This window comes from Heteronotia binoei, chromosome 18, assembly GCF_032191835.1.
Source record: "Heteronotia binoei isolate CCM8104 ecotype False Entrance Well chromosome 18, APGP_CSIRO_Hbin_v1, whole genome shotgun sequence".
Classification (NCBI taxonomy): Eukaryota; Metazoa; Chordata; class Lepidosauria; order Squamata; family Gekkonidae; genus Heteronotia; species Heteronotia binoei.
The window spans coordinates 32571590-32593449 of NC_083240.1; the positions used below are offsets into that span (position 1 = coordinate 32571590).

General features: G+C 46.1%; 1 protein-coding gene across 7 annotated transcripts in view; it reads left to right on the forward strand.

Moving 5' to 3' along the window:
* The window catches only part of AUTS2 (activator of transcription and developmental regulator AUTS2), a 1045632-nt gene that overhangs the window by 920955 nt on the left and 102817 nt on the right, over window positions 1–21860 (forward strand). The window contains exon 1 of one of the 7 annotated variants that reach the window (XM_060258692.1): window positions 19548–19650. The exons of the other annotated variants lie outside the window; for them this stretch is intronic. Coding sequence (XP_060114675.1) covers window positions 19582–19650 — 69 coding nt within the window. The 5' untranslated portion in view covers window positions 19548–19581. Of the gene's footprint in view, window positions 1–19547; window positions 19651–21860 lie in introns of those variants that run through there. 7 annotated transcript variants of the gene reach the window in all.

Here is a 21860-nt window from a genome sequence, read left to right on the forward strand (position 1 = left end):
GTGCCTGGGTTTTGGGCACTTTGTGACACAGAGTGTTGAACTGGATGGGCTATTGGCCTGATCCAACATGGGTGCTTTCATGTTCTTTTCCAGCAAGGTCTGTTAGGAGTAGATCTATGGTGGGGTGGTTCTTCTAATGTGCCTCTACATTATTTTGACACTTCACACCAAAGCTGCTCTGAGCAGGGACTGTCCTGTTGAGAAAAAGCAGAGAAGCCTGCTTCTTAGAAGTTCTCTGTGAAGTGCGATTAGAATCAGATCAAATCTTCCACCTAAAGAAACAAAATGACTGTCTCCTGGCAGTTGGATGGTCTGGTGCTGCTTTGAAGCCTATGGCCATTTTGTTTGCCTTCCATTCCACCCCCTGCTTGAAGAGACTTTAATCAGGAATCTTTGCTTTTGCTGCAAGAAGAGGGGAAAATCCTGACACAGTTGGTGAAGTTGTGCTCCAGAGAGATGGCAGGATGGCTTTTGTTGCACTTCTGTTGCCCCGGACCCTTTTGTTTCTTTGTCTGTTCCTAAGCCCCATTGTTTGAACTTTAAAGGCTGAAGCAAGGGCAGAGGGAAAAAAGGAGAGAAAATATTCCTTTCAGGGTGAAAATATTATTTGGGGGAAAAAATGTTTTTGGTCATGAGTGGTGCTGGGCAACCTCCCTGCCACGTTCAAGCAAGAAGTGAAGTCTTTCATCTGAAACACTCCGCAAAATGTCAATGTCGCCGGCTTTATATTCCAGCTTCCAGTCTCAGTGCTTCTCTATCTCAAAGGGTCCTGTGGTGTTTGGTGTGGGGGGTTTTCCCTCCCCTTCAAAAGGAATGCGGTCAAATTAAATGTTTAGCCACGAGTTTTCGGGTCTTGGAGGATGTGTGGGACCATTGTTAACACTGCATTGCCTTATTAGCCACGGACAAGTGAACGCTCCTCTGTGCTAACGGAATTTGATCACCAATGGTGAGCAGAACACTCAAAACACTTGATAAAAGGTTTGCTCGATATTGCTGTCAGCTGCGTTGCAAATGTTTTGGGAGAACAACAGACACAATTGCAGGCCCTTAGTGCTCACCTAAGAACTGTTTATCTGCCATGAAAGGAGAAAAAATGGTTTGGAAGATCCAGGGCAAATACTTACACATTCAGATAACAAAGCATTCCGCTTATTTCCGTTTGCTGCCAGACTTCCTCCTGAGTCTTTGAACAGTGTGCGTGAAGGTGCAGGTGTGTTACATGACTGTCTTTGACTGAGAAGCGGAAAGGTTCATAGGGTTGCCAGAACTCTTTAAGGAATGAACGTAAGGTTGCGAAGGTAGTTTTGGGAAATTCCTGGAGATGTGAGGGGGTGTAGCCTGGACCTCAGCAGAGTAATCAGGCCTTTTTTTTTTGTAGCAGGAACTCCTTTGCGTATTAGGCCACACACCCCTGATGTAGCCAATCCTCCTGGAGCTTACAGTAGGCCCTGTAAGAAGAGCCCTGTAGGCTCTTGGAGGATTGGCTACATCAGGGAGGTGTGGCCTAATATGCAAAGAAGTTCCTGCCACAAAAAAAGCCCTGGTCATTTCTACCCCACTTTTCTCCTCAGTGAAGATCCAAAGCGGTATACAACATTATTCACCCTTCCTCCATCTTTTCCTCACAGAACACCAGTGAGGTATGTTAAGCAGGGCTTTTTTTTTTGTAGCAGGAACTCCTTTGCATATTAGGCCACACATCCCTGATGTAGCCAATCCTCCTGGAGCTTACAGTAGGCCCCTGTTCTAAGAGCCCTGGAAGCTCTTGGAGGACTGGCTATATCAGGGGTGTGTGGCCTAATATGCAAATGAGTTCCTGCTACAAAAAAGCCCTCCAGAGTATTATGCCACAGAGTCCACCCTCTAAAGAACTGATCTCTGTCATCTGGAGATCAGCTGGAATCTCAGGAGACCTCCAGGCCCCACCTGCATGTTGGCAAACCTAAATGAATGATGTGGACAATTAATCCCCAGTTTGTTACTCAGATATGCCTTGAGGCCAACCAGTATATTTCCTGCTGCCCACTTCCTTCTTGAGGATAAAACGGAAAGGAAAGGGGCAGAGCAGAGAACATCAGGGAACTCCAGATTGCTCTTGACGAGTTTTATGAATTGCAGAAGACTGAGCTCACCCTGCACAGGATTGCCGCAGTTCTATACTTCCAGTTTGGCCGTAATCTCAGAGACACTGATCCTGCCACTCTGGTCAGCAAAGTCCAAAGCCTTCCTTCAGCCTAAGGAGTAGAGTTGCCAACGCCCACTTGGTAAATACCTGGAGATTTGGGGGTGAGCTTGGGAAGGGCAAGTTTTGGAGAGGGGAGGGACCTCAGTAGCGTCTAATGCCATAGAGTCCACCATCCAAAGCAGCCATTTTCTCTGGGGGAACTGATCTCTGTCATTTGGAGTTCAGCTGTAATCCTGGGAGATTTCCAGCTTCCATGTAGAGGTTGGCAGTCCTACAGTGAATCCTTCCTCCAACTTAAGGGCTGTTCCTGTGCTGGGAACCTGGAGGGAGGCTTCTTAGGCTGGTAGAAGGCTTCAGACTTTTTTTTTTTTGAGCTAACTTTTAGGATTTATACCAGACTTTCTTATGTCTCTGAGCTTGACAGCCTCTCCTCGTGGACATGTGGGACAAATCCTCCCCATTCTTTGGCATCTAGGGTTGCCATTCCCCAGCTGGGGGTGGGGGATCCCCCACTTTTGTAGTCTCTTAACTGCCACTGGCTAGCTGGCCGGTGGGAGGAAATCCCCCCAAGAGTGTTATCACCGAAAATAAACACAATGCACTTATGTTACCCAGAAGTGATGTAGGCATGTTGGTGATGTCGGGGAGGGGGCAATGCTCTGGGGTTTGGTTTGGGCAAAACTATATGGTCTGATGCTGATCTTACCATAGAGTTTTGCCCAAAACCCAAAACGGTGCCCCTGACATCATCGGTATGCCTCTGTCACTTCTGAGTAACATCAGCATGTTGTGTAATGATGCGTCAAGCTCCCGGAATGCCCCTCCCCCATTTCCCCACCAGCATTTATTATGGACCTGACAATTCTATTGGGAACTGAACCAAACAAGAGTCCCTTCCCCACAGCACAGATATTTCCTCCACTTTCTTGGAGCTGGAGATGATTCTGAAAAGTGACAGCCTTTATCTCAAGAAGCCATGTGGCTTTTAATGTGATGTGATGGCAGCCATTTTGGCATGACCACCATTTTTGTGATTTTTTCCCCCAAACTCTCATTGCAGCAGTGTTGTGGTGACCAAGGCATCTTCTACATTTTCTCAACATTCCAAAAATTACTGCAGGCACAACAAAGTTGTGGACCTGTGGTGCAGACTGACCAAAGATGACATTTATTGGAGCAAGCCCAGAAATGAACGTAAGGTTGCGAAGGTAGTTTTGGGAAATTCCTGGAGATGTGAGGGGGTGTAGAGGGGGTGTAGACGTTCAGAGGCTATGATGGCAACAAGTGTGGAAAACTTGTTTAGAAGAAGAAGAAGAAGATTATGGTGATATTGGATTTATATCCTGCCTTATACTCTGAAAGTCAGAGCGGTCACAGTCTCCTTTATCTCTCCCCTCCCTACAACAGACACCCTGTGAGGTAGGTGGGGCTATTCCAGCAGCTGCAAGTGGAGGAGTTGGGAATCAAACCCGGTTCTCGCAGATAAGAAACATGGGGCATGGGAATGGCAACTTCCATGTATCTCCCCCCCCCCCCTTAATATGTCACGAGAAAAGAAAAGTGGTGCTTAGCCTTACAATTTCCAACTCTCCACCACAAATGAAAACAAAGGAAGCTTTTGAACTAAGAGCACAATGTGGTTTCACATCCCTGATCGCTTAACTCTGCCACTGAAATCAATGGGACCTCAAAGTCCTTAATTCAGGCTGGATCATGCCCGTATTGCAGATCTTTCTGCTCTTAGAAGTCATGCTAAGAGGCCTTTTTCATCTCTCCTAATTGACTGGCGAACTACTTAGAGCTGCGCAAGAGCCCACAACCTACTTTATCTGGCTATGCAGAAGGCAAACTTTAATTGTTCCCATCTTTCCTCTTGCGAGTATTGATTAAGGGAATATATTAGAAAAGAGCTTGCCCGGCTTTGTTGTGCCCCATCAAACAATGCTTCATGACTGTATTAAATGGGAAACGGCATTGCTTTACAGCAACACGCAGAACCTCTTGGTACTTCCCATTCATTTCATTTCCTCCTTGGTGTTTGAATGTTCAGAAGGATGGGAAGGGGCTACATGTCTGAATAGGGTCTGAGCCAGTGAAGATCAGGGCGGTGGAGACACACAGTAACGGTGTCACAAGACTCTGCAACATCTTTTCTGTCCAAAAAACAGAAACGCTATGACTGTGTTGTGTGATGCTGTAGGAACACCCCCAATCTCTATGGTTTTTACCATAGAGATTGAAAGGATTTCTAGAGTGTGCTACGACATAGTGACATTGTTTATCTCTTGCCTTGAAAACCCCATGGTCCTTGGGTCACCATGAGTCCACTGTAACTTGATGGCACATTAATCATTCATTCACAAATTGAATGAGATGAGAATGAGGTGGGGGTGAGCTGAGGTGGCATAATGGTCTGTATCTAGGGTAGCCACCCTCCAGGTGGGGATAGAATACAATCCGAGGGAGGTCACTATAATGGATAACACAACAAGAAATGCAAGCTAGTGACCAATTTACTAAGAAGTATATAGAAACCAGTCCAAATGTCCAAAACATGTGTATTCAAGTCCCAAAGTAGTGTGGTGACAAGCCAATCGATTAAGTACTTGTTTCTTTCCAGTATTCATCAGACCTGGGACCACTAACAAAAGAAAATATTATACAAAAATATCAGAAGGACATTCAGACACCACCAACCCTCTTCCAGTGAAAAAATATATCGTACTGACATATTGATTCAATCTATATAATTGAATCAATATGTCAGTACGATATATTTTTTCACTGGAAGAGGGTTGGTGGTGTCTGAATGTCCTTCTGATATTTTTGTATAATATTTTCTTTTGTTAGTGGTCCCAGGTCTGATGAATACTGGAAAGAAACAAGTACTTAATCGATTGGCTTGTCACCACACTACTGTGGGACTTGAATACACATGTTTTGGACATTTGGACTGGTTTCTATATACTTCTTAGTAAATTGGTCACTAGCTTGCATTTTTTGTTGTGTTAGCCTCCAGGTGGGGCCTGGAGATCTCCCGCTTTTACAATTGATGTCCCCTGGAGAAAATGGCTGCTTTGGAGGGTGGATTCTATGGCATTGTACCATGCTGAGGCCCCTCCCCTCCTCAAACCATGCCTTCTCCCAGCTTGACCCCTAAAGTCTCCAGTATTTTCCAACATAGACCTGGCAATCCTACCATTTCAGGCAGCAGATTAATTAGTCTGGTTTTTTACACTCCGCTATATGGTGGGGGGAGGGAATCTTCTTTCAAGTAGTAATATACACTGACAGGGAAAGGGGCCTTCTTAAAACATTTTCTAGATAAATAATTATACAAAGTGGTGGCGGAAAGTGCCATCAAAATGCAGCCTACTTATGGTGACCCTGTAGGGTTTTCAAGGCAAGAAAGGCTCAGAGGTAGTTTACCATTGCCTGCCTCCAGTTTGGTGTAGTGGTTAAGTAAGTGGGAGAAGTGGGTTTGATTCCCCACTCCTCCACATTCATCTGCTGGAATGGCCTTGGGTCAGCCATAGCTCTCGTAGGAATTGTCCTTGAAAGGGCAGCTGCTGCGAGAGCTCTCTCAGCCCCACCTATCTCACAGGGTGTCTGTTGTCGGGGAGGAAGGTAAAGGAGATTGTGGTCCGCTCTGAGACTCTGAGATTCGAAGTGGAGAGAGAGCTATAAATCCAATATCTTCTTCTTCTTCCACATCATAACTCTAATAAAGGAAGTACTATATAAAGAAGCGGCATGGCAAGTAGGGTTGCCAGATGGTACAATAATATAAACAACCAAAGGTTATAGTGACCAAATTGCTATGTAATAATGGTGTGTATGTACAAATAAGCAAAACTGACAAAAGAATTCCAAAATTCATAAATAATCTTCCACAAAGGAGTCCCAATGCGCAGGTTGTAGACTTTAGAAGGTCCTGCTTCGATTAAAACTCTTCCAGAATAGGGTGCTCCATAAATTCTTAAAGACTTCCTCATTCAAAAAACGCTTACAGCAACACTTCCATTGTGTTCCCCACTGCTTGAGCCGTTTGTGAGCGTGATGCCGGTTTAAAGTTTTTGGAGAATTTGTATTCCCTATAATTATTAAAAAATATTAAGCAGTGGGGAACCCAATGGAAGTGTTGCTGTAAGCGCTTTTTGAACGAGGACGTCTTTTTTAAGAATTTATGGAGCACCCTATTCTGGAAGAGTTTTAATCGAAGCAGGACCTTCTAAAGTCGACGACCTGCGCATTGGGACTCCTTTGTGGAAGATTATTTATGAATTTTGGAATTCTTTTGTCAGTTTTGCTTATTTGTACATACACACTATTATTACATAGCAATTTGGTCACTATAACCTTTGGTTGTTTATATTATTGTTCCTAAAGTGACTTCTCTCCTGGCTGTCAATCTCCAGACGGTAGCATAAATCAATAATGGGATCACAGTGAAGATACATTACAAGAAACAAACAACATGTCTGTGATGTAAATAGGCTGCCGTACTTTTTAATACTTTTTAATATATAATTACTCATGAATTTACATATTTTTTTAAAACTACCTTAGAATTTGGTTATGGTTGTTACTGTGGATTTTTGTGTTAAATATATTTGTAAATTCTTAGATAGTTTTAAAAAGTTTTTTAAAGTATGTAAATTCATGAGTAATTATATATTAAAAGTATGGTAGCCTATTTACATCACAGACATGTTGTTTGTTTCTTGTAATGAATCTCCAGATGGGCATTGGAGATCTCCTGGGATTACAACTGATCTCCAGGCAATAGAGATCAGTTCCCCTGAAGAAAAGGGACACTTTGGAAGGTGGATTCTATGGCAGTATACCCAATTGAGGTCCCTCCCCTCCCCAAGTCCCACCTTCCTTAGGCTACACCCCCAAATTTCCAGGTATTTCCCAAGAGCTGGCAACTTTACATGACAGAAACAGGAAGTCAGAACCAAACCTAGGGGCCCGTTGTTGTGGCCCATTTGGGCCTGAATGGTTCTCACAATGTGTGGAAACAAGTGGCGAGGGGTGGGGGTTATAGGTTTTGTGATTGTCCTCTTAGACTCCTCATAAACAGTGGGTGCCTCTGGTCTCCGGTATGGACTTTGCATCCGCATGCAGCGTACCCTGTATATACGCTATATGCGCTGCCTGATGCTGCCTGCCTCTTCCTTTCTTGTTCCCTTCATTTTGACAAATATTCATCTCTCTCTCTCTCTTTCCCTCCCCCTCCTTCCTAGGGGCAATGACTGACAGATTAATATATGTCTCTCTACGTGTCTTCGAAATCAAAAGGAAGGTGCTGTCAGAATTACTTGTCAGAAAATGAGATTAGGTGCACTTGTCATTTCAGAGATAAGGTTGCATTTAATGAGCGCAAAAAGCCTTCTTGTGAAAAGGGGGAGGTGGGAGGAAAGGGGGGGGGGTGAAGAGAGTGATTTTTTTCCTCCCGGTGTCAGCTGAGTGCTTTATCAAACATATCCTGATACTGTAGCACCCTGTCAAGGCCGTGATAATGGCTTCCTGCTCGGCAGCCCTTCTTCAGCATCAAAAGCTAGGATTTGTTACCTGGTTTTAAACTCATCTCGGGATGTCAAAACCTGCTATCCTTAAGGGGACAAGGAAAGGGTGGGGGGCTTATGAGGAGGCAGGAGAGATGCTTTTTTTATAAAAAAAAAAAGCAGTAAAGGGTTGTGAGGACATAAATAGCAAGGTGCTTTGACGTAGACTCGCTTTTTCTCGGCAAATGATAAATAAATTCCGCAGCGGGGCTGCAGTGAAATATGGAACTTGTCTAACAAGTGAAGGATAACTAATGAGAAACAGAGCCAGATCCCATTGAAACCAATTGTGTTGTTGTGGAAAAAAATATTTATCAAGTGCTCATTTCCTTCGACTGGCCCTCCCCTCCCCACTGGTATTTTGCCAGTTATCTAAGAGAGCTGTAATCAGGACTCTGTTTGATGTGGTACGGGCAAATCATTCCATTGCCAGGACAACCTTTGGATGACAGTGGAACATTCCAGGCCACGTGTGGCTTTTGGAACGTATTTTTTAAAAAATGTCTTATTTGATGTCAGATCACTGGCCCACCCAAGCTGGAGGGCTGATTCACCTGTTACAAAGTCCTGGGGTCTCCCATGCAATCACCTAGAGTCACTTGATGTTTCCTGGGAGATCGGTGTACCCAAAACGTGATTCAGCACTGTATGCAGGTCTGATTCAGAGAACTGCAATGCTCAAAGAGCTGGAGCTTCTGCCTTCTCCCTCCCTGCCATTTTTTGGACTTGGAAGGACCTCAGGGAGTTGCTATCTGAGTTGCTGGGGAAACTTACATGTACTGATGGCTACGTGTATATTTAGAAGATGATATTGAATGTATATCCTGCCCTATACTCTGAATCTCAGAGTCACAGAGTGGTCACAATCTCCTTTAGAAGAAGAAGAAGAATTGCAGATTTATACCCCACCCTTCTCTCTGAATCAGAGACTCAGAGTGGCTTACAATCTCTTTTATCTTCTCCCCCCACAACAGACACCCTGTGAGGTGAGTGGGGCTGAGAGGACTCTCACAGCCGCTGCCCTTTCAAAGACAACTTCTGCAATAGCTCTGGCTAACCCAAGGCCATTCCAGTAGGAGCAGGTGCAAGTGGAGGAGTGGGGAATCAAACCCGGTTCTCCCAGATAAGAGTCCACGCATTTAACCACTACACCAAACTGGCTCTTTACCTCCCCCCCCCCAACACACATGCACAACAGACACCCTGTGAGGTAGTTGGGGCTAAGAGAGCTCTTACAGCAGCTGCCCTTTCAAGGACAACTCCTACGAGAGCTATGGCTGACCCAAGGCCATTCCAGCAGCTGCAAGTGGAGGAGTAGGGAATCAAACCCGGTTCTCCCAGATAAGAGTCTGAGCACTTAACCACTACACCAAGCTGGCTCGCTTTCCCAAACAGGGCAAATAGTGACTTACTTGGCGCCATTTCAGGGCATTGCACCATGCTGAGGCCCCACCTCCCCCCAAACCCCTCACTCTCCCAGGTCCACACTCAAAGTCTCCAGGTATTTTCCAACCCACACCTGCCATAGAGTCGACCCTTCAAAGCAGCCATTTTCTCCAGGGGAGCTATTCTCTCTGTCAGCTGGAGATCAGTTGTAAAAGTGGGTGATTTCCAGGCCCCGCTTGAAGGCTGGCAACACTAAATCCTGAACACAGAATGCCCAAAGTATGCCTGTCAACCTGAAATGCATGGAACTTTGTCATGTGTAAATTAGCCCTCATGATGGGCAGCGACTCTCTGAGGTCTTTCTGACACCTGTAGCCTGAGAAGCCAAGGACTGAAGCTGGGATAGGCTTACCATTTGCCCACCCTCAGCCCAGTCCTCCATCCTCAAAAAACTGAAGAGAAAAAATGGTGGAAAGTTATCTCCTTGGTAACACTCTAGGAATTTCCCCATGTCCTGATGGTCTTCCCATAGAAATCAAGGGAAATTCCTAGAAAGCATCACCTGAAAGTGGCGTCACATCCTCCTCAAACCCCACCCTTCCAAAGCACTGCCCTCAAAATCTCCAGTTCTTCAGCCACGATCCAAGGCAGTGCCATCAGCCCTAACCTGTGACCTTTTGCCTTTTAAAAAAATCATTCCTCTTTCCTTTATTTTCTGTACCGTGCATTACTTTAAAAAAACAAATGGAAGGTGAACATAGGCCTGTTTAGGAAGAATGAATTGTGGCTGTTCTCTTATTTGTACTGTTCCACTTTGCAGGATGAACAATTGCCTGGGAAAAAATGCCTTGTCCCTTTAAGAGAGGCTTAATAGGATGTTATTTACCAGGTGATGCTACTGATCTTTCTTGCCTTGGAAAGCTTTAGCTGCCCATTTCATCTATTAAAAAGATATAATATTTTTCTCAAGGCTTCTTGGCATCCTTCATGTTTTGCTGCATGTCCAAGTCTTTAGCTTTAGGGCAGCTTGCAAAAAAATTCAATTCAGCAAACACAGGCCGCCGGTCCAACAGCAGCCATTCATTGTTTTCATAGAATCATAGAGTTGGAAGGGACCTCCAGGGTCTTCTAGTCCAACCCTCTGCACAATGCAGGAAACTCACAAATACCTCCCCCTAAATTCACAGGATCTTCATTGCTGTTTTAGGGATGCAGATGGGAGTTAGGCCCGAAAGCTGCAAAGAAAGGAACTTTTAAAAAAATTATTAACAATTCTTAAACTTTTACAGTAATCAAAACATACAAATAATCAGGTCTTATCTGGGGCAGGAGCTCACAGGAGCGGAGCTCCAGAAACTCTAAATTTTATTGTGCTCTTTCTTTCTTTCTTACTCCCCCCCCAAAAAAAATACTTGCTTCTGGGCTCCATTGTTCAAACCCCCTGAGAGAATTTTGCTGAACTTTGTAAGATTTGACAAACTTTCTAATATTTTTCTTCACCAAAAAATGGGAAAATAACCAAAACATATCAAGCAGACAGATGGAACCCTTCATCATGCCATTGTGGCCACACAGGAAAAAGTAATTTTAAAAGTATGATGGGAGTAAGGTTTTATTATGATAATTGTAATTCAAGAAACATTTTAAGGTAGATGCTGATCCAATATAATATAGTACACCTTCTGGTGACGTCAGGGGTGTGTGACATACGCAAATGCGTTAGGCAAATGAATTGTGCTAATGAACTCCGGCACCTCTTTTTCTACAAAATGACCCCTGCAAGTAATAATCAGTGACCTATTAATTACACAGTTTTGAGTAACAGAGTACAAATGCTATACAATCAACTGAAATATATATCCCCTTGACATATAAAGGGTTATTTGGCAAAACTTCTCGTTCCATCAAATGAGTTACCGCAGGAAACCATGGTTCAATTACAAGGAAAGAACTTTTGATATTAACTTTTGTATTTTAGGTTTTCTGGATCCTTTAAAAAAAGTTCTCCATAGTGTTGCCAACCTCCAGGTGACAATCTGGAGGTGGAGATCTCCCGCTATTACAGCAGATCTTCAGACTACAGAGATCAGTTCCCCTAAAGAAAATGGCTGCTTTGGAAGGTGGACTCGATGGCATTAGACCCCGCTGATGTCCCTCCCCTCCCTGACCTATCTTCCTCAGGCTCCACCCCCAAAATCTCCAGGTATTTCCCAACACAGAGCTGGCATCCCTTCACACAAGTCAGTGTTTTTTGCTGTTCTCAGGGCCAAGGGGCATGGAAATCTGTGATTTGGTTTTCTGAATATGTATTTAAAAGAAGAAGACTGCAGGTTTATACCCCGCCCCTCTCTCTGAATCAGAGACAGAGCGGCTTACAATCTCCTTTATCTTCCTCCCCCACAACAGACACCCTGTGAGGTGGGTGAGGCTGAGAGGGCTCTGACAGAAGCTGCCCTTTCAGGAACAATGACTGTGAGAGCTATGGCTAACCCAAGGCCATTCCAGCAGCTGCTAGTGGAGGAGTGGGGAATCAAACCCAGTTCTCCCAGATTAGAATCTGTGCACTTAACCACTACACCAAACTGGCAGGGGTGCGTTGAAATTTGGCCTCCCTGCGGCTTCTTTTAAAAAATTATGATCTAGTTATGGACCACCAACTAGGGTTGCCAAACCTTCCTCTATGACACTGATTGTCTCTATTACATTTTTAAAACACACACACAACCACTGCATTGGTATGTGCATTACTTTTGGGTACAACCCGGAGCTGACAATGATTAGCTCTAGGAAGTGTCAGAAACCTATTGGCCACTGTGTAAAATAGGATACTAGACTAGATAGATCACTGGCAACTTCCCTCTAAGCTGAGTTAGTGTGAACCAACTCACAGGTTTTTTAATCTCTGGCTCACATATTTTTGTCTTAGCTCCGGAAAAATGGTCCCAGAGCAAGCCAATTTATGCAGTAGCTCACAACTTTAATGCTAGTAGCTCATGAAGTAGAATGTTTGCTCACAAGACTCCAGTGCTAAGAGGGAGTATTGATCACTGGTTGGATCCAACAGGGCTCTTCTTTTCTTATGTTCTTTTTTTCCCACTATGGATCTTGTCCAGTCTAATTCTCTTTCATTGAGTGGTAATGGAACCATCAGAATTCTTTTTCCTCCATCCACAGATTGTTTGCCTCATTCTTCATGGTCTTGGATGCTCTACTCGTGTGTGCCCCATATTCTCATTATTATGTCTGCATCAGTAACACAAGTGTTTGCTTTTTTCTTCCACTTTGGTGGTTAAGTCAGCTCAGAAAATCTTCAATAAACAGAAAGAGACTGAAGCTTTCCCATCGCTGCCTCCCTGTGTTAAGATTTTTTCCTTCTTCTTGGGAGCTGTTGAAGACACGGAATGCATTCACACTACACTAAATAATGCATTTTGCAAATGGATTTTAGCCATTCTTACACAGTAAAAATCCAGCTGCAAAACACATTATTCAGTGTAGTGTGAACGCACTCATAGTTTCTGCACATACCAAGATGGCAGCCTTCTGTTAGAACAGGGGTGGCCAAACTGTGACTCAGGACCCACATGTGGCTCTTTCACACACATTGTGTGGCTCCTGAAGCCCCCACCACCTGCTGGCTGGCTTGGAGAAGGCATTTGTCTCTTTAAATCACTTCTCCAAGCCAAGCCAGATGGCAGCTTAGAGAATGCAGGCAGGCAGGCAGGCAGGCAGGCAGGCAGGCAGGCAGGAAGGAAGGAAGGAAGGAAGGAAGGAAGGAAGGAAGGAAGGAAGGAAGGAAGGAAGGAAGGAAGGAAGGCAAGTAGATGGGAGGAGGGAGAGGTGGAAAGAAAACAACTTTAACTTTAAATGCGTTCTCCAAGCCAGCAGCTGATTTAATGAGAGAAATGTCTTATCCAAGCTAGCCAATGGGGCGGTGGGGGCTTGAAGAGCCAGGCAATGTGTGTGAAAGAGCCACATGTGGCCCCCGAGCCGCAGTTTGGCCACGCCTGCTGTAGGTGATGTGAAAGGTCTCTGCTAAGAGAGTAGAGAATACTAACCAGAGTAGAGAATACTAACTTTGATGGACCAGGCCTCTGACTTTGTATAAAAGCAGTTCCATGTGTTGTGCATGTATGAGCTCTCTGAAGGAAGGGAGGGACAAAAATATATACAGGTGGAAAGTTGGAGGATACATTAACAGACACATTTTACAGCATAATTTCTAAATACATTTAAAGGATCCCCCCCCAATCTTTGCAACTTGACAAAACGGGCACACTTCTGTATCCAAGTATTAATGACAATCCAATACTTTTTCTTTTCATTACTTTGGTTATTTTTTTTCTGCCGTCTTTGCAAAATGAAAAACACTTTGTAATCCCTCCCTTTTATCCAGAACAGATTGCCGTTTTAAGCACAGGCCCATAAACTGCAGGTTCAAAGAATCCTAAAGTGAATTAGCATAAAACGCTGGAATTCTCATTTAGCCGAACAGCAAGGCAGTTGCTCTGCAAGCAATTTTATGAGAGTTTTATTTTGAGGGCTGGGGTTGGAGGGGGGGGATGTGATTTCAAATGGAAACAAAGATGAAAAGAGCCGAGCGCTCGCAATTTCTCCTTTCTCGCCAGGGGATCTGGCGTGGAGGTTTTTGGCATCCCGGCCTTTCCTGTTGTATTGCACAGGGAGTTGGGATAAAAGCCTGGGCCAGGAATACCTGCCTCACTGGGGGTTTCTTTGTGGTCTAGCAAAGCATCTAGAAACATCGAGCTGAAAGGGATCCCAGGGGTAATCTAGTCCAACCCTTTGAACTATGCAGGAAATCCACAGATCCCCCCACACACTTCCCCAGTGACTCCTGCCCTATGCCCAGAAGAAGACAAAACACCTCCAGGATCCCTGGGCCAAATTGGCCTGGCAGAAAATCCCTTCCTGCCCCAAAGTGGTGATATATATATAAGAAAGATACACTGAAGGTCCCAGATTAAATCTTTGGCACCGCTAGTTACAAAAAGCCAGGGTGGCATAATAGTGGTTAAAGTGCTAGATCAGGATCTAGGAGACCTGGGTTCAAATTCCCACCCTGCCAGGGATACTGTCTGGGTGGCCTTGGGCAAGTCTTCCAGGCCAACCATCTCACAGGATTCTTGGAGGAAGGGCGGGATTAAAAACAAGAACTAAATAAATACATTCCACAACGTGAAGTTTGGAAAGACCTCTGCTTTGCTCCTCGGAAAGCTGCAGGCAGTCAGAGCCAGCGGGATCAGCCTAGCATAACAGCGGGCTGACACAGTTGGTGAAAGGGAGGTGCTGCGGCTCAGTGGTAGAGCATCTGCTTCACAAGAAGAAGAAGAGGAGAAGAAGAACGTAGATTTATACCCTGCTCTTCTCTCTGAATCAGAGTCTCAGAGCAGTTTACAATTTCCTTTATCTTCTTCCCCCACAACAGACACCCTGTGAGGTAGGTGGGGCTGAGAGAGCTCTCCCAGAAGCTGCCCTTTTAAGGAGAACTCTTTCAAGAGCTATGGCTGACCGAACGCCATTCCAGCAGGTGCAAGTGCAGGAGTGGGGAATCAAACCCAGTTCTCCCAGACAGGAATCCGCACACTTAACCACTACAAACTGGCTAGGTCCCAGATTCAGTCCCCAGGCATCTCCAGTTGAAAGGATCAGAAAGGATTCTGTGAATTTAGGCAGATCATCAGAGGGAGGGCTGGAAGGGTTGCTTCAGTGCTTAGTTCTCATGGCTCTTTCTTACATGCCCCGGGAAGTGCTGATTGCGGCTTTGGGGTCAGGCAGCAATTTTTCTCCAGGCCAATGTGGCCAGGGATCCTGGAGGTTTCTTGGGGAGGTTTTTTGCCATCTTCTGGCATGGAGGTCACTGGGGTGTAGGGGAGAGGCAGTTGTAAATTCCCTTCATTGTGTTGGGGGTTGGACTAGAGGACCCTGGAGGTCCTTTCCAAGTCTTATGATTCTAAGGAAATGATTTGAAAGATGGGAAGCCCGGGAGAAGTGCTGCCGGTTAGAGCGCACAATGCTGACCTTGACAGATAAATGTTCTGACTCAGTTAAAAGGCAGCCTGAAATGTTTATAGAAACCTGTGGATAATTAACATGCACCATATTCGTTAAAAGTCACTGAATGGGTATCATTATTTTAGCTCACAGGTTTCATTGGTGCAGGGTACATGCGATCTTGAATGTACGCCTCATATTTTAAAAGCCGTATTTGCCTGGGAGGAGCTGTAACTTAGAATATGTGCTATTTCTTTCTCTGCCCCATCCCCACCGAATTCTATAGTGCCCCACACTGCTGTGCCCCACACTGCTGCCACCCCCCCCCCCAACAGCTAACACTCAGAAATCTACTCCTCCATGAATTCGTCTTTTCCTTTTAAAGCCAGCCAGACTAGTTACTGTCGCCATCTCTTGTAGCAGTGAGTTCCACAAGCTGAGTCTGCATTTAGAAGAAGAAGATGATGATGAAGATGAAGAAGATGATGATATTGGATTTATATCAGAGCGGTCACAACCTCCTTTCCCTTCCTCCCCCACAACAGACACCCTGTGAGGTGGGTGGGGCTGAGAGGGCTCTCACAGCAGCTGCCCTTTCAAGGACAACTTCGACAAGAGCTGTGGCTGACCCAAGGCCATTCCAGCAGCTGCAAGTGGAGGAGTGGGGAATCAAACTCGGTTCTCTCAGATAAGAGTCCACACAGGTAACCACTACACTTAACCATACTTAACCACTACACCAAACTGGCTGAAGGTGAAGAAGCACTTCCTTCCGCCTGCCCTGTACTTTATCGCCCATCCTCTTCATTTCATTGGAAAAGTTCTCACATTGCCGGGAAAGGAGTGGGGAGAAATCAAGCCTTTTTTCCCAGGAGCTGGACAGTCCTATCACCATGCAAAATAAATCAGAAGACCGATCTGATGGGAGCGAAAAGGCATTCCGCACATGTTCAGAAGCTCCGCTTTCTTTGCACAGTGTCAGTCCCGGCACCGTGGCAAACACGAAACGGCTCCCGACTAGTGAAGCCAGGGAAACGCTGCCTCGGAGGCAGGGTGCTTGCTTTAGCTCCCATCCGGCTGGGCTTCTGCGGGGGAAAGTTTCGTTGGTCGGGCGTGGAACGGCCTTCCAAGCAACGCTTCTTTCTTCTGCTGTTGAACAACAATGGGCAGGATTTCAGCCGGTCACCGGCCCGCGGCAGAGCCAAGCGGCTTTGGGGGCGGAGACGGGGAGGGCGGAGCCGGTGGCAGGGCGGTGACGGAGGAGTAGCGCCGCCGACTCACTCTGGGAAAGCAGCCGTATGCGACTGCGGAGTTGGCGAAGAGCTCGGGCGGACAGAAGGCGACGCTGCTGCGGGACCGGCGCTTTCCTCCAATGCGGGTTATCGCGGCTGCTCCGGGCCGTCGGGGTGCCTTCCTTTTGGCCCACTCTTGAACCGGGCCCTGGATTATGGGATCTCCTGGCCGCTTGCGCGCCTCGGTGCCAATGGAATTCACTTGAATCCGGCTGCTTGGAGCACACGGAGAGGCGCTTTGTGTGAGATCGGAAGGTTGTGGAGCTGGAGCCGAATTCCCCCCACCTCCTTCCTCTGCGGTCTCTGCTCTCCCGCCCCTTCCAGGAGGCGAGACGAGACAACCTCCCCTAGACCAGCCTCTTTGCTTGGGCGCCGGGAGCCTCTCCAAAAGCGCACGGTGCCAAACGGTTCCTTGCGCCCTGGGCGCACATGCTTCCCTTTGTCCTGCCGGCTGGGCTCTCCCGGCGCGGCCCCTGCTTTCCACCCTCCCTTTGATTAGCCGCCTCGGCCCTTCTGCCTCGCCTTCTCCCCCCCACCCTTCCCTCCGTCGAAGGACCGACGATCACGCCTTCCCGCAGCTCTCAGGAATGGCCGTGCGCGCTGGGGGCCCCGTTTGGAAGGACTCGCCCTTGGAAGGAAGCGCTTGGATTTGCCTTGGGGAATAACTGCTTCAAACCCGACGGGACGGAGTTTGCCGGAGACTCTTTAGCAGGGCCCCCTTCCCTTTCCCCCCGTCATGAACTTAGAGGCTGTCAGTAGGGTTTAACCCGTTGGCGATCAGGTAATGGGGGCTCTTACCTTCTGCCCCGGGGTGGTGGGGGGGGGGAGGACTCCCTATGTGCGTGCTTTGGTTTGGTGTGGGTGTATTGGCGATGTTGGCTTGCACTTCTGCCCTCTCTGGTGCACCGTTGAAAGATGCGCATTTCTTCGTGTTTGAGGGGGCTTCCAATACTGAACGGTGCTTACCCGCAGGTCTTCCTGGAGTTCTCTGCGGCTGCCTTACCTCTGTCCCTTTGGAGAGACCGAATTCATTGTTGGCGATGCAGCCGGAATAGCAGAAGTTGAAAGAGGGGGGATGGTGAAGGTCCCTTTGTGAATAGAAACATCTTGGGAAGGATCCTTCCTGTGGGTTGGTTACTCCTTTGATTTGATGTTGTTTTAAACTGGCCTCTCTGCGTAACACCCCACTGCCTCCCCCCCCCCACCCTGCCACACACACACCTTTTTTGTTGTCTGCAGCTTGGGGGTATAAGTTATAGCTGGCTCTGATTCACAAAAGGTTACGTGGGAATAAATGTGTTCGTTTTGAAGGTGGTGCGGGCCCCTGCATTGATGACGAAAGTAGGAACCCTCGAGCATCTTTTGTTTTAAGCCTCCTGCGTTTGAAGTCTTCCTAATGGTTTTGTGTGGTCTGCCTGCTTCTAAAGAAAACAAAAACCGGGATGAGGGATCCATGGTTTCTATCGGAGGAACGGCTTGTGGGTGACATCTGTTGTGAACGACAGTTAAAGGGTTCCTAGCGCGGAGTCCCGCCATCTCATCCCGGGCTCTTTTTTTTTGTTTCCAAACAATGCAGGCCGATTGGCAGAGAATTGGTCTGTTCCATTGGGGGTGTACTGAGATTCTGACATCTTGAGACATATTGGGAATGTGCCAGATTCAGGTTTGCCCATGTGCAGCGGCTTGGTGGTATGTTTACTTCACAGTGGCTCTGTGGTGTGTTTGCTCAGGCTACAGTGGTCTTACCTGAGTCTCTCTGCTGTGTGCTTTAAGTTCAGAGTTGCCTCCTAGGCAAGGTTGGGCTGAAGCTGATCGCCACGGCTCAGTTGCGGATGTCCTTCCGCTCTTGCAACCTGGCCTCTGTGTGGGAAAGTGCAAAGCAAGGGGAAAAAACCAATCCTCTTTCACCTGCAGGCTTTTTGTTGCAACTTAGTAACCCCCACTTGCTCACCCACCGTACATGCAGGATTTCAGACTGGAGCGTTTCCACATCAGAGAATGCAGTGTTCAGACTGGCTTGAGCTGCCTGCAGGGGAAAATACTCTCTTTCCCCTTTAGAGCCTTTCGCTAAGCAACTGTCCAGAGAGAGTTTGGCAGGGGTAAGGCAGAGGGCAAAATGTGACGCTTACCCTTTGTCTGGCCAGTTGGAGGCAAACTCACACCTGTGTGTGACATCCATAGTGTTTAGGGTGATGTACAGGTGATAGCTTGACAGAGAGGTGGAGGAGATCCAAGAAAGCCATGATTGGCAGTGGTTGCCCGCATGCCCACCCCTGGCTCGTTGTGCTCTTCTGCCACTCAGATGGAACAAGAAAACCAAGGAATGTGTGTGCCATGACAATGGCAGTCTCTTTAGGGTACCATCTTAGAAACTTTTTTAAAAATTGTCCCTATACAGACGTGGTCCTTATTCTTGAAAGGAAGGAGAACGTCCTTGTGAAAAGGCCAGCTCCTGCCTGCTCTCTCTCAGAGGAGCACAGTTGCCTCCAGGATGAGATGGGGGAGCTGTGATTCACTCGGGAGGAGAGGCAGAAAGCAGCTGGGTTGCCTCCCTCCCCCCCAGCACACACACACACACTGGGCACTGTTGGGATAAGAGGAAAGAGTCTCTCTGCACTCGGTTAATAAGTTGCAGTGCATGTGGGTTCTTTGTGTGTGTGTGTGTGTGTGTGTGCTGGTGCATACCTCCTCGATGCAAAGCAGCCTCTCCAATCCTAATTATGGCTTGGAGGATTCCCTCCCACTCCCCACCCCCCAGGCCCACTTAGGCGGGAGGTGGAGGCGTGCAGGATGGATACTGTTTAGAAAAAAAAAGTCTTTCATGTCAGAGCTGATGTTTTTGCAAGTGCTTGGCCCTGGCGCATGCCAAGAACGCAGAAGCGCCAACCCTTTCTGTCTGGACAGGAAATATTTTGAGTAATGCATCCCCCTGTATGGCAATAAATTCCTTGATGGAAGAAAGAGAGAGAGAGAACGGATTCTTTTTGCCTCGAGGTCTGCTGACTTCTAGCATTTAAGTCCAAAGGGACTGAGCCGGGCTTGGGAGCTGAAAGGTTTGAAGGATAGGGGGAGGGGGGAACAGTCGTGGTGGTGGTGGTTATTGCTAGCCCTGTTTCTCTAGACGGCAGACCTGATGGGACTTAGATTGAAGGCGTTCTTTATCTGTCCAGAGCTGTGCACATGGAAGATGGACTCTAAGAAGGTATTTTCACATACAAATACACTGGGGAGCGTGGGGGGAGGGCATGTGCTGGCAAATGCACACTACGCTTTTTGTTCTGTTGGCTTTTAAGGAAAGACTTGAGAAGTGATGGGGAAGAAAGGTGCGTGGGGGGGAGAGAGAGAGTGTTCATACTTTTAATGGTTGCAAAGACCTACTGATCCCAGAGCAATCCCCGGAGGTGCCGAATCAATGAGTGAGAGGGGGAAATCATAATATTTCCTTGGCTAGCAGAATCTGAGAAATGATATTTGGCCGCTCTCCATATGTTCTGGTCCTGGAGATTACCAGTGGTGTTATGATAAGCAGCCTTTTATCAGAAGCACTTCATGGAGAGTCCTCGTTCTGTCTGTTCGCTTCATTTAAAAGAGGATATAGCGGAAGGGCCCTTATCTTTGTTTCTCTAGTTGCACCTGGCCTAAGAGGAGAGGAAATGGTTAGAATTAGAGGACAGGCATTGCCTTCTACTCTTTGACCGCAGGAGGAAGTGATCCATTTGTTTGGAAGGGGGTGTCCCAGTGCTTTGACATTTTTCTGGACAAACAATTCAGGTTGGTCAAGCCAGTTTAGGTTCTTTATGGGCCATCTCAGACTGGTTTTCTTGAATTCATGAGAGGAAGCTGGTAAAATGCTAGAGCTTTGAGCTGGATGTTTGGTGGCATCCATGCTCTGCGTCTGTGCGCCGATTTGAAAATGTCCCGAACACCTTTGCGTAGAGGTCCTGATAGAATGGTTTCTAGGAATGGTAGCAGGCATTTTCCCTCAAGAAGTATACATATGTACGTATAATGTTTCTGTAATAATTTTTATCCCCCGTCATAAAAACCTTGATGGAAATTTCTGTTTCTCTCACAGCCAAAGAGAACTAATAGCTACATGGATTTAAAATGTTGACATGAGGGCCAGAATATCTCTTCAAACCAGTTCAGGGTTTTATTTATTAATTTCTTTTAAATTTTGTGTGTGTGTGTGTGTGTGTGTGTGTGTGTGGGAGAACACACCTGTCTTCCTGGTTCAGTCTATGGGGAGAACTTTGAATTTCCACAGCTGATGAGAAAAAACTGTTCCATTTTGCGCCACAGATCAGGTTGAATGGAGAGGTTATGAAAGCAATGAGAAAGCTCTCAAATTGGGTGGAAGGATAGAGCTGACCTATTCTTCGAAGCGCAAAACCCTTTGACCCCTTTTTGTTTATTCTTTTATGCTTCTTCATTTATCAGTTCCATCTTTTTTTCTCTTACAGCTTTATCAGGTTAGGAATCCAGCATTCATGAGGCTTTTTTTTTGGGGGGGGGGGGGGAGGGAATAGTATTTTCTCAGGGATTTAACTCCGTGCAGGCAGTGTTAATCTGCCAAAATCCATTTATAATTCTGAGAATTAAAGCCCTTTTAAAATCTAATGAAGATTTAAGAGGAACATCCCCACCTTCCATAAACCACGTATAATCTTGGTGTCTTAAATGATGTTAGTCTGTCTACACTGAGTAGAATGTAAATCCCAATGTATGTAAATGGACATTTATTTCAAAGTAAACAAATTGAATTGGGCTGCTTGATAATTTTTCAAGCCACTGGTTGGCCAGATATTAACAGATCTAGACATGTGCTTGCGTGTGTTTGTATGTATTTGTGTTCTGTTAGTTAAAATGCAGTTTTCCTTTATTCACTTGCTGGAAGACCAAAACTGTTCCTTGAGTAATGACTCATTCTCTAGGCAGAGGAAGTTTTGATAAAAAATTTTCTGTAAGCGTCGCTATCAGTGTGATGTGAGGGCATTTCTCCCTTCACAAAATTGTCCGTGCACAAAAGCAAGAAAATGATGGATCTTTGACTGCTGCTGCATCCGTGATTTTGTGAAATTCAAAATGTGTCCTAGAAATCCTGGAATCAGCTCAAATCCACTGTCTTGTGTATCATACAATCAGCACAGTTCCAAAGAATCAAATTGGGGGGCTTACCTAACACTGAATATATGGAGTAGTTACACACACGTACCAAAAGTGAGATGGCCCTGAATGTAAGAAAATCTCCCTTTAAAAAAATCTTTCACTCACATAAATTTATGGAGGGGATTATTGTATGTAACTGGAGTGTAAATGTGAATTTAAGACAAATCTCTCTTTTCCTTGACATAATACATATGGGAAAAATGCCTAGTCTTTCATTTCTGTTACGTGTAGACTTAAGATATT